At 38.5% G+C, this 18,243-nt stretch overlaps 1 protein-coding gene and 1 pseudogene across 1 annotated transcript; both read left to right on the plus strand.

Moving 5' to 3' along the window:
- Positions 1–2,970: 2,970 nt before the first annotated feature.
- LOC148293767 (uncharacterized) lies at positions 2,971–10,550 on the plus strand. The gene is made up of 2 exons (XM_088254601.1): positions 2,971–3,002; positions 10,007–10,550. Exons 1-2 carry the CDS (start codon positions 2,971–2,973, stop codon positions 10,548–10,550), a joined length of 576 nt encoding a protein of 191 aa, XP_088110727.1.
- Positions 10,551–14,661: 4,111 nt separating this feature from the next.
- On the plus strand, positions 14,662–17,056 carry LOC110746920 (tyrosine-sulfated glycopeptide receptor 1 pseudogene; annotated as a pseudogene).
- The last annotated feature ends 1,187 nt before the right edge of the window (positions 17,057–18,243 follow it).

An 18,243-nucleotide genomic window follows, 5' to 3' on the forward strand; every position in this document is an offset into this window, starting at 1 on the left:
CCAAGAAAATCAGTTCGTTGGAGAAGATCACAAGCATATTTAGTTTGAGACAAGAATAAACCACCAGCAGTGCGTTTAACCTCTAACCCAAGAAAATAATGCAAAGGTCCTAAGTCTTTGACAGGAAATTTCGCACTGAGTTGCTGAATAAGAGCTTGACACCCGGCATTATTGTTCCCAGTCACAATAATGTCATCAACATAAACCAAAACTAGGATTAAAGAAGAGCCACTCTTGATAAACAAAGAAGAATCAGCTTGTGATGATTTGAAACCCAGAGAAATAAGGGCTTTAAAGAGCTCCTCATACCAAGCCCGGGGTGCCTGCTTAAGACCATACAAACTCCTATTCAACTTGCAAACAAAATCAAGCTTGGAGGGATCATGAGAAAGGGGAAATGGAACTAGGAGATTGTGAAGAGGAAGGAGAATGATGAGAAATCGGGAAGGAAAAAGTAAGAGAAATAGGAACTGAAGAAGCAGAGACAAGAGAAGATGAAACAGGGGAAGCTAGGGTTGCAAAAGGAAAAGATGTTTCATTAAAAAGAACATGCCTAGAAATAAAAAGCTTGCCAGTAGAAATATCCAGACATCTATAACCAGAATGATTTAAGTTATAGCCAAGAAAGACACAAGGCTTGTTTTTAGGATCTAACTTTGAGGAACTATATGGTTTTAACCAAGGAAAACAGAGACAACCAAACACCTTCAAAGTATTATAATTTGGAGTGTGTTTAAACAACAATTCCCAAGGAGACTGTGTAGAAGAAGTAAAGGGTAACCGATTGATAAGATACAAGGAAGTTTGAAAAGCATCCACCCAAAAGCGATGTGGAACAAAAGATGAAGCAAGCAGTGTCCTAGCAAGCTCAACAATATGCGTGTGCTTACGTTCGGCACTACCATTCTGTTCAGGGGTGTGTGGACAACTCAGCTGATGCACAATACCCTCTGTGTTTAAAAAATCTTGGAAAGCAGTACTTAAGTATTCACCACCCGAATCACTCCTCAAGATCTTGATCCTAGAGTTCAACAAGTTTTCTAACTTGGCTTTAAACACTTTAAAAGTAGCAAGCACATCTGATTTATATTTTAAAGGATACAACCAGCCATATTTAGTGTAATAATCCAGAAACAAAACATAGTACTTATAACCAAGAGCTAAAACAGTGGGACTGGGACCCCAGACATCCGAATGCACAAGCTCCAAAGGCTTTGTGGACTTATGTGCAGAACTAACAAAAGGAAGCTTATGAGCTTTCCCAACCATACAATCATAACATATTACGGACTTAGACAAGTCACCATGAACAGGTAGATGATTGCCACTAACAATCTTACGAAAAAGAGAAAAGTGAGGATGACCCAACCTTCTGTGCCAAGTGAGGATATCACATTTATTAACCAGAAAAGAAGTTGAAGTGCCTGAGGAAAGAGAAGCAGCAGGACTAGAAGGAAGTCGATAGACACCATCCTCACTGAGACCTTGGAAGAGCATCCTCTTCGTAACTAAGTCCTTAATTGTGAAGGAATCAGGATAGAGCGTTAGTGAACAAGAGTTGTCGCGAAGAAACTTATTTGCCGATAACAAATTGTGTTTAATAGAGGGAACATGTAACACATCCTTTAAAGTAAAAACAGTAGAAGGAGTGTGTATGTGGGTAAAACCAGTGTGAGAAATTGGTAAGAAATTACCATTACCAACTTGCAAAGAGTCAGAGCCAGTGTATGGAGAAGAATTCTGCAGGTGCTGATTGGCAACAGTCACATGAGCAATAGCTCCAGAGTCAACAATCGAAGAAGAGGAAGCAACAGATTGTGGATTAGCATAGTATCCAATAAATGGTCTAGAAGACGAAGAACCGCGGGAAGCATTGAGCAGACAACCCAATTTCCGACAAATGTTAGCGGCATGAACTTTTTTGTTGCAGAACTAACACACAAGAACAGGGCCAGAAGAAAAACCAGCAGAATTGAACGAAGAAGAACCTCCTGGATTGGAATTACCACCCCCAGGGCTCGAATTCCGAGAAAAATTGGGGCTGTAAAACCCTTGCGCACCAAATTGTGGAGGAGAAGAAAAATTTGGGGCAAAATTGGAAGGCGGTGACGGAAGTAGACCACGAGTGGGAGGAAAACCTCGATGCTGAGAGTTAGAGTTGTTGGAACCACGGGAGCGAGAAAAATGCGGTGAAGAACGAAGAGTGGCGGCATAAGCGTGAAACGGTTCGGCAGGTCCAGAGGAATTGGACCAGAGTTTGCGCTTCAGAAGAGCAGCTTCACGACCAAGAAGGTAACCGTGAAGTTCATCATAGGAAACTTTCTCCCGACGAGTTTCAATAGAAGTGACGAAGGAATCGTACTCTTCAGAGAGACCGGCAAGAATGTAAGCCACCAAATCATCATCAGTTAGAGGGTGACCAGCATCGCCCAATCCATCGGCAATTTCCTTCATCTGTTGCAGATAGGAAACCATAGACAGATCCCCCTTGACAAGATTTTGAAGACGCTGACGAAGATGATGAACATTTGCACAAGAGACTCCAACAAAACGCTTTTCCAACATCTCCCAGAGATCACGAGAATACTCAATGCCGACCGTATGAGATAGCAAATCGGTCGAGAGAGTGGAGATGATCCAGATCATGAGTGATTGATCCTTATCATACCACAGATTGAAGGCGGGATTATCAACAGTGCAACCAGCAGCGGTAACAATTGTCCTCGATGGTCGCAGATCAGTACCGGTGAGAAGGCCAAGGAGCTTGTATTTGCGAAGAACAGGAAGAAAAAGATTCTTCCACAACAAATAATTGCCAGCCTGAAGCTTGATCGGAACCATGCCTGCGATGTTTTGAACAGTAACAGTCGCAAAAGCAGGAAGTGAAGGCGATGAGAGAGAGAGAGAGAGAGAGAGAGAGAGAGAGAGAGAAGAGAAGGTGTAGAAGAAGAAGAATTTGTCCCAGAAGCCATGGAAATCAGAGAACTGGAGCGGAAGAAACTGTTTGGTATATGAGAAAATCACTGTTTGGTTGGTGGGAAAATCACGGTTTGGAAGAAAAGGCAGAGAGGATCGAAAAAGGCATATGATACCATAACCCTCCGTTTGGATTAGGGAAAATAACGCGGAATTTAGCTAAAAGTTGGGAATTTAAGATGAGAAATTGACAATTCCCTTGTTTGGCAATTTAAGTGCGGAATTTATTAAATGACGCGCGGAAAAAATCATGGAAATTGAGGCATCAAATTCCCGAGTTTAATTTCCACCAAAATAGGCGTCATTTGACAATTTCCACAGTGCGGGAATTCATATTTTCCGTTGTGCCAAAATTTAAATAATAAAAAAAACGTCAAAATTTTCATGGAAAAAAAAAGAAAAAGCGCCAAACTTAAAAACAGCGCCAAGTTTGGAGGCCTTGTCGCTCTATAAAACCTATGAAACCCTGTCGCTTTATAAAAAAAGCTGCGAGCCAGAGAAGTAAGAAGCATCATAAAAAAACTGTGAGCCAGTGAAGTAAGGAGAAGGAGTTCTTCTTGGGTTACACGTCTCTCTGGATCAAGTTTGAAGGTTAGTCTTTGATCGGTTCATAATTGTATATCATTTTGTACCCTTCTAGCTTATGATTTGGTTATGTTATTGAGTTAAACTTGTGCTTTTAATCCATTTTCTGTTTTGATAAGTCCATAATTTCATACACTTGCATGTCTTCTTTACTTAGTGATTTTGCTTAGTTTCTCTTTATTTTGAGTCACTTACCTCCCTTTGTGTGTTTTGTAGGCCAAAAGAGCAAGAGAGCATAATTCATGCAATTCAAGCATGTTAAGGCCTGATTTGGATGAAGGGAAGAAGAGCTTAAAGATAAACTCATTTTGGCTACAGCCCCCTGCCAGTCCAGTTTCAAAGGTCATATTGCAAGCTTTGTTTCAGCAACCTACACAGCTTGAATGAGGCAGCATTCTTCATGAACGTTGTTCCAATGGGTGTATACTATAACATATCCAAAATTCAGCCCCATTGGATAAATATGGAGTCTGTACCTAGCAAACACAGAACCATGCTCAGGATGGATTTTTGTCAGCGAGCAAAACGAGTTAACAATTTGTTTTGGCCTTAACTTCTTCATCCGAGCTTGGATTGGGCCAATACTTGTGTGGTTGGATCAGACACATTCTGAACTTCAATTTGGAGTACTTAAAGTCGTCATTTGCTAAATAGAAGCCCAATTTGTAAGCCCTTGAAGTTGCTGGTCATGCTGACCTCAGGATGAACTATTGTTTCTGGTTGGAAGCTTGGTCATGGTGACATGAAGATGAGCTAGGGCTGCTGGTGGGATTTATTGGTGAAGTGCATCAACCAATTCAGACTTTCTAATACAAGTGCATCAACCAATTCAAGATTTTATAATACAAGTGTTGTATGCATTAGCCATATTGAATTCAGATTTTCAACTTCCTTAGGCCTATAAATAGTGAGGTTTCCTAAGCTTGTAAACACACCCCAAGGGGGGGAGCTCTCAAACACTTCTCTAGAGCTCCCTTCCCTTCTCTCCCTCAAATTCTCTTAGTTTCATTTTCTAGTTTTCAATTGTTGTAATGAAATATTTGTGCTGAAATTCTCCTTAAGTTTTTCTTAGTTCCACTTTACTTTTCATTATGTAAATTCTTTTCTTTAGTTTTTCAAGTTTGATTAGTTTCCAAGTTTCAATTATGGTTCATGTTCTTATTCATTATGCTTATAAGTTAATATGCTAGTTTGAATGATTGATCACCATTTAGGCTTGCATGTTAGCTATCTTGGTTTGAATTAAGAGTATACACCATGCTTTAATTCGAATTGAACTATGAATAGGAAGAGTATGTATGGACATTCGACAACAGGGATTAGATACATGCTTGGTTGTTTAAATTGTTCTTCTATGCTTAATGGGTTCCTAATGCTTAATTTTAGGTTAGACAACAAATGATCAAATTAGGGAATTAGGAACACAAGGTTATGACCAAACACCATGGCTTAATCATACATTAGCTAGAATCAATCCGTTAATCTAATTGAACTTGGGAACTTATCTACTTGAGTTAGTTATTTTCTTTCTTCCTTGTTTTATTTATTTCCTTTCTTTTTCATTTCTGTTTTGTGTAGGGAAAATGAATTGAATCATTCAATCACCAATCCTTGTGGGATCGACCTCGCACTTACATACGCTATACTACCGAACGGCTCGTGCACTTGCGAGTATCACAAGTTGAGGATGCAACTGAATCCATTTTGGTGCAGCTGTATCTACGCAACAAGTTTTTGGCGCCGTTTCCGGGGATCGGTAACATTGTTTGATTCTATTTGGCTTTCCTACTTTATTTTATTTTTTTTCTTAACTGATCAATTTCAAGTTTTAAAGTTAATGACATTAATGGACAAGTTGTGTTTGTAGTCCAACAGAAAAGGACAATTGCCCAACAAGCAAGAGAACTGGGTTTAAGTCCCAGCTTACACAACCCATTGGTGCTTGTTGCTTTGAAGCATGGAATTGGATGTGTGTTGATTTTCCTTTTCATTTTAGTTTTTATTTCCTCATCCTTTTAATTCTATTTCAAGTTTTCTATGTTTGTTTTAGCAATTTATTATAGCTCAATAATAAATGGAGAGAGATGGCAACCTCAATCATAAGAATGGGAAGTGTGGAGCAGTGGGAGAAGTCGCGACCTCCAAGTGCATCCATGCTCGACCTAATCGCTTCAAGGGGGAGCATTTCAATCCTTTCTCTTTTTTTTGAATTCTGTTTATTTCCGTAATTGTTTTTACCTTTTGGTCCGCGCTGAGTTCTTTGTTTTTCTGTGCTGAATCCAACCATATAAAGAACGTAAAATTTGGACTTATGGTTGGAAAGTTATAGCCTAAAAACTGAACAGAGGTCGAAGCTGAAAAACATAGAAACGAATCTGTCCAAATGGTGATAAATATGTGATAGAAAGTGCTGTTTGTGTTTTTCTTTGGTTTCTTGGTTTGTTTCTTTTAGTACAACAATTTATTTCGTTTGTTTGAGTTTGTTTAGAGTACTTAGTTCATTTTCGTTTATGGTTTGTTGTTTCATTTATCTTAATTTGTTTTTTTTTTCTTACGAGAATATATTTATAAAAAAAATTTATAAAAAAAAATTATTTTTCATATGAGCTGACTTATGGTAACTCCAGTGAGCACATTCGTCAATACAGTGTCTAGGAGTTCTTTAGGCGACACCTTCGGTGTCTAAGAAGTTTGGGTTTTAAGCGGGACCATTGTGACCCCTCCAACCTTCCCGGATCCCCTGGCTGTGTTTTCTGAGGCCCTTAACTGGTCATCCGTGAGTTGCTTGTATATTGTGTGTTTTTAAATTAAGTTTTTTTTATTTTCTTTGTTTTCTTTTCTGTTGAGTCTTTGTTTTTGTTTTGTTTCTGTTTTTGTGTTGTTATGTTAGTTTATTTATTTATTTACGTGGTATGGTTAGTTAGTTTATTTCTGAGTGTTAAAACACATTTTTATTTCAAACATTGCATAAAAAAAAAAACAAAAACAAAACAAAAACAAAAAAAAACAAAAAAAAAAAACAAAAACAATAAAAAAAAAACATCATCATCATCATCTTCTTCATCTCCATCATCATCTTCTTCATCTCCATCATCATCATGGCTTGCCTCTATTTTCTCGCACTTGTAGAATCTGCAGCAGCTCCACATGGTCCTCATTTTTTCTCTGCAGTGCTTCCACGTGCTGATTGGCACAGTAGAGCCGCTTTTGCAAGTCCGCCACCATAGCCTTCAAGGAAGCTATTTCCTCGCTCATCGCGGCACACTCCCTTGTCCTCGCCAGTAATCGCATGCCCAAATTGGTAGCGGAGACCGCGTGGAGCACAGTTAAATTGTGGGACTCCTCTACCGCTGCCTTATCAGACCTCTGTGCCACATGCAGATGATCTGTCGGAGTGAGCTTGCTGCTAATCATGCCTCCTAGCAGAACTGCTCTGTTCGACAGTGCCTCAGAAAAGTTCGGTATTGCCTCAGCAAAGTTTGAGGCCGTGCCGTGATGATATGAAGAGTTTGGAAAGACAGTGTTTGGAGGAGCCCTTGTCTGGGCATTCGGTGGTGCAAGTGAGAGCTCAAGGTTGAGATCATCAAGGTGAGTGCATGAGGATGCCATTTGTTTTGCTTCTGAATTTTTTGATGTTTTTCCTTGAGTTTACAGGAAGAAATGCTGGGTATCATCCGCTTGCAGAGGTGTGGTTTAAATAGACATATGCTGATGAGAGAGAGCCAACACCATTTCGGATTTCCCGGGCATGCTCGACCTAATCGCTTCAAGGGGGAGCACATTAACTTTCACTTTACTTTTCTTTTCTCCGTGTTTTCTGGTGTTTTATGTTTTTGCCCGTTACTTTCATTTTCTAGTGTTTTGTGTTCAAGCCAGACTCCTTACTTTGGGATTGAGAAACCATGGTTACAGACAAATTAAACCTGCAAGTGAAAATATATCAGTGAAATTAAGAAAAACCACGACGATTATTTATAAACTACGACGTATTATAATATTTCAAACGACGTAAGAACAAAACAAACGACGTAATAATAAATTTACACGACGTTAATTAATCACCGACGTGATAAAATATTACAACGACGTCAATAATAAACAACCGACGTCTTATGATATAATCAAAAACAGAGTATTAAATATTACAACGACGTTAATAATAAAAATTCGCCGTGGTATTGAAAATAAAACGACGTAAATATTAATATACCGTCGTCTATACCACAAAAACAAATTAGGAACAACGTAAAATATTTTCAGCAGAAAAATAATTAAAAAGATTTTCGAAACAAAAACCATTGTTCAGAGAAATCAAACATGCGATGAATATATCCTTAAAAATCAAAAACAAAAAAAGGATATCATTTTAAAAAACAACGACGAACACTTTCACACGACGCGAGGGTGACTGACGAACCGTCGTGGTCTATAAATCTAACCACGTAAATAACAAGCCACCGTCGTCTTATTTAGTTGAAGTAAAAGAACCAGAGTAGTGTTCAAACTTGGAAACTTTTCATCTTTGTCTGCAAATTTTATCAAACTTGGAAAGAAAAAATGTAAAAAGATTTAAAAAAAAGAAAATGATATGCGCATGCAAAACAGGAACAAAAATCCTTCCAGAAATGCTTACCCTTTGCTTGCGATGAAAGCTTTCTTCTGGAGTTTGGTGTTTCAGTTCAGAGATGAAGACGAAGAGGAGATGAAGACAAAGAGGAGATAAGCTTGAAAGTTTGAAACAGTTCTTGGAGAATGAAAAATGAGAAAAGCTTGAAAGTTTTTCTCGGGTTTGGAAACAGTGCAAGTATGGGTCAGGAACGCGAAAAGTTTAAAATAATAAAAAACCGTTTCATAAAAACGACGCTATTAATAGTATGCGCCCTAGTATGATACATTATACGACGCTATTGTTAACACTGCCCTATAATATTACTTTAAACGACGGTATGTTTTAATGAAAAGACGTTTTTAAATCGAATTACACGACGCATGTTTCTTCAAAAAAGATGAATCGTCATTTTCCAATTTACCCAACGACCTTATATTCAATAATAACGACGTGAAAAATTAATACCACGTCGTTTTAATTACTCATACCGACGTGTAATTTTTTTAATTACACAATAAATTAATTTTCCAAAAAATTACAACGTCGTTTTTATATAGCGTCGTTGTTAAATAATTTATACGACCTTATTTTAAATTTAAACGACGTGTATGTTATATATAAACGTCGATAATTTAAAAAACCGACGTGGTATATAAGATTTGTTTATAAATAATGGGTTTTCTGTCTTTCTGTCGTCTTCATTTTTCAATTAGGGTTTCAACTTTTTCTCAATTCTCTGGAGGCACATCACCTCTCTGTCTCATCTTGCTTTCATTTTTCAGTTTGGATGTTGATGTGTGTGCGCGTTTGTGTATCTGAAAGACACAAACACGCACACATCATCTAAAAAATTGTCTTTCTGCACAGAAGGAGAACAAGGTCTGCATCAGCCCTCTTTCTCAGCTCCTCCATGATGGGGTTCTCTGGGTTGATCTCCATGGTCTTCTTGCTCGACATGTACCCAGCCGCTCTATTATCCCTCAAGGCCTGAGCCTTCATGATTCTTTCCATGTTGGCAGTCCAACACGGTCAGACGGTCAGACACCACAACCTTCTCCACTCTGTCACCCAAAACATCCTTCACAACCTTGCAGAGTCCCTCAAACTTCTCCTTCAACTCTTCCTTCTTCTTTGCCTCGTCTTCACTCTCATCAAGCTTGAGTTCCTTGGCGGCTGAGACAAGCTTCTTGCCCTCAAACTCCTTGTGAGAGTAATTGGCACATCATCCACTTCTAAAACATTGCCTTTGTTCATTCTGGTTCGATTATGATGAGGAACAGAGTTCATTCTGGTAATGATAGACGAATAATGGCATAAAATTTGTACGTCGTTAATTTAACAAACCGTCGTGGTTAGTACAATTATGCGACAGTAGAGTTATGGATACCGTCGTAGTATAGTATAATTAAAAAGTCGATAAATTTATATTTACAGTCGTGGTAACTTAATTTAAATCGGCGATTTTTTTTGTAATTAACCGTCGTAGATTCCTTTGAATTTATGCGTCGCTGACTAAGAAAATTGGGTCGTGTTTATGAATTAATTAACACGGCGTCTTATTTTTATATCGTCGTCTTTACTTTCTACGGCGGTGATTTCATAGATGCAGTCGTTGTTTTTAGGTTCAGATTTTAACTCTGAAAATACCTTTGTAATAAGACGACGCTTTTTTAATTTGGTGCGTCGTGGTTTCAAAATATCTATACGTGTGCCGTTTTTTAGGTGTTTAAAGTATGTTTCTACGACGGGTTTCTATTACCGTCGTCTTTTAAAAAACAACGACGGTTTTTTGATCTACCGTCGTTGTTTACTGGTCGTCTTTTGCCCTTTTTGTAGTAGTGATGCTAGAGGTTTTCGATTTAAAGTTATAGAAAATTGGGATGATATAGTAGATTTGTGTGGCAAAGATAGAGCCACTGGAGAGGGTGCTGAAACAGGTGCATATGCAACTGAGGTTATGACTCCTACTGATGAAGTTGATCATGTTGATTTGGATGGTGATACACAAGATTTAGAAGATATTCATGTTATTGATGATATTTCACCAACCTCAACAAATGGTCAAAAGAGAAGAAATCGTGCATCAAATTCTTTTGATATTCTTCCTACAAAGAAAAGAGGTGCTGTCAAAGATGTTATTGCTGATTCGATTGCTAGAATGGCTTTATCATTTGAAGAGTTTATCCGTGCTGATACTAAGAACCTTGATCCAGCAGAGGTATATGCTGAAGTACAAGCAATACCAGGTCTTAGTGAAAATGAACAACTCAAAGCATGTGCTTGGCTGATAGAAAATGACAAACAATTTCATATGCTGAAGGCACTCCCAATTGAGAAAAAAAAGAGTATGTTGCTGATGTTTATTGCACGTGGGGAGTGATTTGGTTTGCTAATATGTTCTATTTGTTTAAGTTGAGTTATTTAGTTCATCAAACGATATGTTATTTTATACTTCGAGGAATACCTTCTATGTCGGTTATCAGTTTTTTTTTTCTTTCGAAATATTTAATTTCTGTCATTTATAATTTACATGAGATATCCAAACATTGAAATTTTCAATTTCTGTCATTTACGAAATCCGACATGCATAAATCCAAACACTGAAATCTTCAATTGCTAGAAATTGAAATGACGGAAATCTAAATTCCGTCATTTTAGAATTCTATGTAATTGGCAATTCCTTCATCCAAACGGAGCATAAAGGGAATTGTGATTCTCATTAATTAATTGAGAAAATATTACACAAGAGTATTTAACACCTGTCTACTCTATACAATAGATAGAGCCACCTGTACAAGCTGTTACAACAGCTGTAACTAATTACTGACAAGAGTAACTAATGACTAATTAAACTAATCAGCTAACTACTCTCTTTAAGTCAGGCATGGGAAATCGTTGCCTAGCACATGGGAAAGTAGGGGGGGAAAGTGAAGCTGTCCTCCCTCCTTGGGTTTTACTTTCCCTTCTCATGGGAAAGTTAGGCTATAGCATTAAATGCACATTTGTTTTGACTAATTTATCCTTACTAATAATTTATAATTACATTTTTATCCAACAACTATTGGTATTCCTTTTTTATTTTTTAATTCATAACATATTTTTAATAAGGGTAAAATTGGGAAACTAAACAAAATTAGTTTTCCATTCCTACTCAAAACAAACATGGGAAAAGAAATAAAGTGATATTTCCAGGTTACTTTCCTGGTATTACCAAACATGGGAAAAGAATCACAATTTCCCATCCCTTGGGAAATGACATGGGAAATGATTTCCCATCAAATCCGTTCCGTGAACCAAACGGGGCCTTAATCATAAACCTCCCTGATTCTCTCTCTCTCTCTCATTCCCATCGGAACCCACCTCCATGTTGCTTCGATTCAGCTGCACCAAAATGGATTCAGCTGTATCCTCAACTTGTGATACTCGCAAGTGCACGAGCCGTTTGGTAGTATAGCATATGTAAGTGCGAGGTCGATCCCACGAGGATTGGTGATTGAATGATCCAATTCATTTCTCCTACACAAAACAGAAATGAAAAAGAAAATAAATAAAACAAGAAAAAGGAAATAACTCAAGCAAATAAGTTCCCAAGTCCAATTAGATTAACGGATTGATTCTAGCTAAAGTATGATTAAGCCATGGTGTTTGGTCATAACCTTGTGTTCCTAATTCCCTAATTTGATCATTTGTTGTCTAACCTAAAACTAAGCATTAGGAACCCATTAAGCATAGAAGAACAATTTAAACAACCAAGCATGTATCTAATCCCTGTTGTCGAATGTCCATACATACTCTTCTTATTCATAGTTCAATTCGAATTAAAGTATGGTGTCTACTCTTAATTCAAACCAAGATAGCTAACATGCAAGCCTAAATGGTGATCAATCATTCAAACTAGCATATTAACTTATAAGCATAATGAATAAGAACAAAAACCATAATTGAAACTTGGAAACTAATTAAACTTGAATACTTAAGAAAGAATGTACATTACAAATAAAAGTAAAGTGGAACTAAGAAAACTTGAAGGAAAATTTAGTAAAAACATTATTGTTACAACAATTGACAACTTGAAAGGAAACTAAGAGAATTTGAGGGAGAGAAGGGAAGGGAGCTCTAGAGAAGTGTTTGAGAGCTCCCCCCCTTGGGGTCTGTTTTGAAGCTTGAAGGCTTCTCTATTTATAGGGCTAAGAGGGAGGAACATCATGATGAACTCCCACACCATCCTTCATATTTTGCTGCACCTCAAGCATCTTCACATGGGTTCAAAGGTGATCAGTTGTGGCTGCCTTTGGTTGCCAACCCATGTGGTTGCCTTTTGGTTGCTGAAAAACGAGTTTTCTGAACCAGTCTTGGTGTAGGAAGGCCAGAGGTTTCAAAACGTATCCAATGGTGCTCAAATTTGGATATGTTATACTAGACACCCATTGGAACAACCTCTATGAAGAAAGTATTCCCATCGGAGCAGTAGAAGTGTGCGTTTTGGGCCTTGCAAGTTGGCAGCCGAACAGAGACTGGAATTGACTTCATTTCATTTCTTTGCTTTACATGCATGCACATGCTTTCTCTATAATAGCTCCAGCATGTACCAACTTGCTCCTTTAGAATTTCATAGCTGGAATGCCTCCCCACTTCACTCATTATGTTGGATCCAAAGTCAGTTGCAGTATGGGTGAGGCACATGGCTTAAAGGAGGAGACAAGGCTCAAAGCTGGCAGCTGCAAATCCTCCTGAGCATGGTTCAGTGTTGGACGGGCTAAGGACTCCAGACATGTTCAATTGGGCTGAAATTTGGATATGTTATAGTACACACCCAATGGAACAACTTTCATGAAGATCTTCACCTCATCCGAGCCCCACAGCATTCTGATCCAAGGCCAAGAAGTTGACCTACGAAACTGGGCTGGAAAGGAGTTGTAGCCAAAATGTGTTTGTCTTTAAGCCCTTCTTCCATTCACCCAAATCAAGCCTTAACATGCATGGATTGCATCATTTCCTATCCAAAGTCATCATTGTTACCTAAATGTCAATTAACTGAAAGATAAACACAAAAAGGATTAAAAGCACAAGTTTAACTCAAAAACATAACCAAATCATAAGCTAGAAGGGTACAAAATGATATACAATTATGAACCGATCACTCCACATCCCCTTTTTCCCCAATTCTTCTTCTCCCCCTTTGACTCCTTTTTATTCAATTGAGAAATCCCTAGGCAAAGGCTTCAGCAAAGGCGTTTTCCACACATGTCCTCTTCGATCTTGTCTAGCCAGTGATTTGGGTTTGTTTAGTTGCAGAAATTAGGTAAACTCATGGTGGTGGTCTGACGGGTTGATTGTGGGGGGAGGATCTGACTTCAGTGAATATGGTTTACTGAAAACACAAATGAAGAAAATCCAATTTCAGGTTAAGAAGAAGAAGAATTAGTTCGGACTTGTGTGTTCAATCTAGCGAGGGCACTATATTGCGAACCACTTTTCAACCTCTCTAAATTAGCGGAGTGAGTGAGGGGATTTGTTTACTGTTGGACTATATAATCTCATTTAAGTTAGTCCCTTACCTTACCAAACATGGGTTTCAAGTACTATTTAAGCTAGTCCAGTCCAGTGAGGCATGCCAAACACAGCCTAAACAGATTAAATATATCGTAGGAAAGATTAAAATAATAAATAACATTAAAATAAGCTTGTAGAAAGTTTTTTTCCCTTGTTTTTGTCAAAAGCCTGTAGAAAGTTTAAGAGGCAGTATAAATATTGACGTTGTAGCTTCTAATCACAAATTCATGAGCAGCGTGTTGGATAAGGTTGGGCAAGAGGATGGGGAAGGAGTGGGGTTCGAATCCCCTTGTGCGCGACAGCGGTTTTAAAGTTTTTCAATATCTTTTTGAGTTCCATACGACGATATTTTCGCAACAACTTTGAGTAGGTCAAGTCCTCTCCTGGCGGCCCCCTCTTAAGACCCTCGTTGGTTTCATTAGTGGAAATATATCTTTGACGTGTAGAGGGGTTTTCATTAGTCCCGCATTTGAACGGTTTATATCTATTTCTTCTCTGTTCTCTCTCTTTCTTTTTTTCTTCTTCTCTCTCCCCCAGTTTTCTTCGTCCTCTTATCGTGGGGCGATTTTTTTCTTCTCTCATCTGATTAGTTTCTTCAGTCAGGTCATGGTGATGGGAGGTTGACCTGGGATAGCAGGATTCTTGGATTGAATTTCGCTCTCTTCAGTCAGGTCATGGGGGAGAAAATACTAGACATGGGAATGATATTTCGTTTGGCTTATTGCTGGGTGCAGGGCGCCGGCCGAGAATTTTCTTCTCTTTTGAACGGTAGAGGGGTTTTCATTAGTCCCGCATTTGAACGGTTTATATCTATTTTGTAGGTCAAGTCCACTCCTGGTGGCATTAGTGGGAATATCTCTTAAGACCCAATGAGGTCTTCTATCTGGTTTCATTAGTGGGAATATCTCTTCAACCGCACAATTTGCATTGTGGTTGTGGTTTGCCGACTTCTCAATTTGTACTGATGTTTGCATCCTTTTCAAGCATCATTGCTCTTATATATGTAAATACATGTGAGCAACGGCACATACACAAAGCAACATGTTAGTGCAAGCTTATAACCTAATGGCTCATCCCTTCCTTCTCTTCCTCTTATTCTCTTGCATTATATCTACAAATATTCATGCCTGCAAACAAACTGAACGCAGCTCCCTCCTATCCTTTGCCTCCACTCTATCTTCTCCTCCTTTAAATTGGACATCCCTTGATTGCTGTCGTTGGAAGGGCATCACTTGTGATCAAGATGGTTGGGTCACCCGTTTGCTCTTACCTTCCAAAGGGCTAAAAGGAGGTATCCCTCCCTTTTCACTTGCAAATCTCACCCATCTCACCCACTTGAACCTTTCCCACAATTCACTATATGGTTCACTTGAAACTCAATTCTTCTTGTCTTTGAATCGACTTGAGATCCTTGATTTGAGCTATAACCGTCTTTCTGGAGAGCTACCACTTTCTCTTCCATCTAACAATATCCGGACAGTTGATTTGTCCAGCAATCACTTCTCTGGTGCAATTCCATCTTCATTCTTCCAACAAGCTAGCAACTTGACAAGTTTCAATGTCAACAACAATACCTTCACCGGGTATGTTCCGTCCTCTATTTGTCTCCATTCTTCTCCCTTCCTTAGGCTATTGGATTTTTCTTCCAATGTTTTTAGTGGCAACCTTGCTCCTGGGTTAGGGAAGTGTTCTGAACTGCAGGTTTTTCGTGCCGGTCGCAATAACCTCTCAGGATTATTTCCAGAAGATGTCTATAATGCTACCAAACTTGAAGAAATTGCATTACCTCTCAATTCACTACATGGAGCCATTAGTGATAAAATTGTCAACCTCACCAACCTTGCCATCCTTGACCTCTCCTTTAATCATTTTGGCGGTGAGCTTCCTCTCAATTTGGGGAAGCTGTCCAAGTTGAAGTTTGTGACCTTTGATTTCAACAATTTAGAAGGTGCTTTGCCCCCATCTTTGATGAATTGCACAAACCTTGTAGAATTGCGTTTGGGAAAAAACAACTTGGAAGGAGATATCTCCATGCTTGATTTCTCAAGACTGAGTCAACTTACTAAACTTGACCTAAGGATGAATAACTTCATTGGTACGATTCCAGTAAGCCTTTATGCATGTCGGTCCCTAAAAGCCATTCGATTGTCTGGAAATCATCTAGAGGGACAAATAGAAGCCGAGATTCTTTCATTGAAATCCTTGTCCTTCCTCTCGCTTGCTTACAACCGATTCACCAACCTCACAGGGGCAATGAAGATATTGAGGAGTTGCAAAAGTCTTCACACACTCATCCTTAGTAGTTCCTTTGTAGGTGAGGGAATGCCATATGATGATGACATGGTTGATTTTGATGGATTCCAAAATCTTCGGTTGTTTAGTTTGGCTAATTCCGACCACACTGGTCAAATACCTTTATGGTTATCAAAGCTCAAGAATCTAGGGATCTTGTTGCTAGGTCTTAATCAAATCACAGGACCAATTCCAAGTTGGTTAGGGAATCTTCCTAGGTTGTTTTATATAAGCTTGCAAAACAACCGAATTTCAGGTGAATTTCCACAACAACTTTGTCGACTACCAAGGTTGCTTTATGAACCTGTTGCATCTCAAGCAGACCAATATGAATTTGAATTGCCTATCTTCGGCAACAACTTAACCTCAATTCTATATTTTCTACCACAAAAATTGTATTTTTTTTCCAGCATTTATAGACTTATCCAACAATAACATTAGTGGTTATATACCTGCTGAGATCGGCCAATTGCAGCTTCTCCGCCAGTTGGTTCTTGGCTCCAACAACTTCTCCGGCATCATTCCAGACCAAATATCTGACCTAAAAAATTTAGAGGTTTTGGACCTCTCCATGAATCACTTGTTTGGAATAATCCCATCATCATTGGCGAGGCTTAATTTCTTGAAAGAATTTAATGCCTCATACAATAATCTTGAAGGACCAATACCAACAGGCACCCAGCTCCAAAGCTTCAATGCTTCTGCCTTTGAGGGGAATCCAAAACTTTGTGGTGCCCCACTCCCAAATAAGTGCGGACCAAGTAAGGGCATTGATACAGATAACAAGAACAATAAAGACGTGGACAATGGGCTTCATCAACTTCCGTGGTTTCATATTTTCACTGCTTTGGGGTTCATAGTGGGATTTTGGGGAGTGTGTGGTTCTTTAATTATTAAAAAGACATGGAGATACGCATATTTTCGATTCATAGACAATCTACAAGATAGGGTCTATGTGATTGTAATAGTGCGCATCAACAGGATGAAAAAAAGGCTTAGAGGCTAGATATATATTATTAATATTGTACTTTTTATTTTGCATACTCAGTCCGAAGATATGAAAACTGATGCATATGCCTGTAATACGGTTGTCAATTGTAAGGATTGATGTCTATGTCTCAGTAATGAAGATTAATGTCTATTGCTAATATAGAAAAATAAAAAATAAAAATTCTGCTGAATGTGAAAATCCAAATTAATGTGTTTTGGATTGGAATTCCCTTGCTGCTGTGATTTGGCATGTGGGGCTCAAAGGTTATGTTTGAATATTGAAGTCTCCATTTGTTTTCCTGTCTTTTAACTTGGTTAATTACTTGTTGACATTAAGGAGGAAAAAACACATATATATGATATATGTAGGTCTGCGTTCAGGGCTTCTAAGCCAATGAAGACATCCAGAATTTCATTTTGGAGTGGAGGAGCTTTGCTAGGGGCATATTTGTGTATGGGAGCATGAGTTATATCCCGCACAAAAATGATAAGAACTACTCTCTCACTTGTCTGTTAATATATTAGTATCTCTATGAAAACATATGTTACCAATATGAAGTATCTGGAAAACTAATCGCTTAGCTCAAAGGGAAGGGAAATTGCTCCAGTTGTGAATGATCGGATGAAGCAGCCATTGCACAGTTAGCAAGATAGATGTAGAGGTTGTACTTGAGCCACATTGTTAAGTTATTAATAGCCTTTCTGTCTTTGGCAATTTATGAAGAGGTAGCAAAATAGTAAGTCACCTTTTAAATAACTCTAGGGCCATGTCAGTACCCAAATCGTGCTCCAAGACCAAACATATGGCCGAATGTCAAATTCATGTTGAAGACAAAACTTGGGGCCGAAGGCAAAATTCAAAATCATGGTGGAAGACCATATGATTGACTGAAGGCTAAACTCGAGCTCATGATCAAAGACTATACTCATGGCTGAAGGCCGAATTCATGACCGAAGATCATACTTATGGTTGAAAATCATACCCAAGAAACTCCACATGCTTGTGATCGAAGATCATATGCAAGTCACACATAAAATTTCACACGCAATGAACTCCCACATAAATTAGCTTTGTTGTGCTAGAAAGTTGATTTTTATTCGAGCAATCTTTTTTGCATGCGCATGTTTCACTAAGGCTATATATATTGTTCGTCTATATTAGCCGCGAAGTATGGGATTACAAATCTTGGTGATTGGCATTATGGTTGATAGTTCTCCAGAAAAGAAAAACTCCCAAC

The sequence above is a fragment of the Prunus avium genome, chromosome 6 (genome assembly GCF_965620075.1).
Source record: "Prunus avium chromosome 6, drPruAviu1.hap1.1, whole genome shotgun sequence".
NCBI lineage: Eukaryota > Viridiplantae > Streptophyta > Magnoliopsida > Rosales > Rosaceae > Prunus > Prunus avium.

Bases quoted from the DNA above. Each gene is read 5' to 3' on its own strand.
- LOC148293767 (XM_088254601.1), top strand. From the start codon at position 2,971: ATGGAAATCAGAGAACTGGAGCGGAAGAAACT. The intron at 3,003-10,006 runs GTTTGGTATATG...CCCTTTTTGTAG, and splicing joins GAACTGGAGCGGAAGAAACT to TAGTGATGCTAGAGGTTTTC.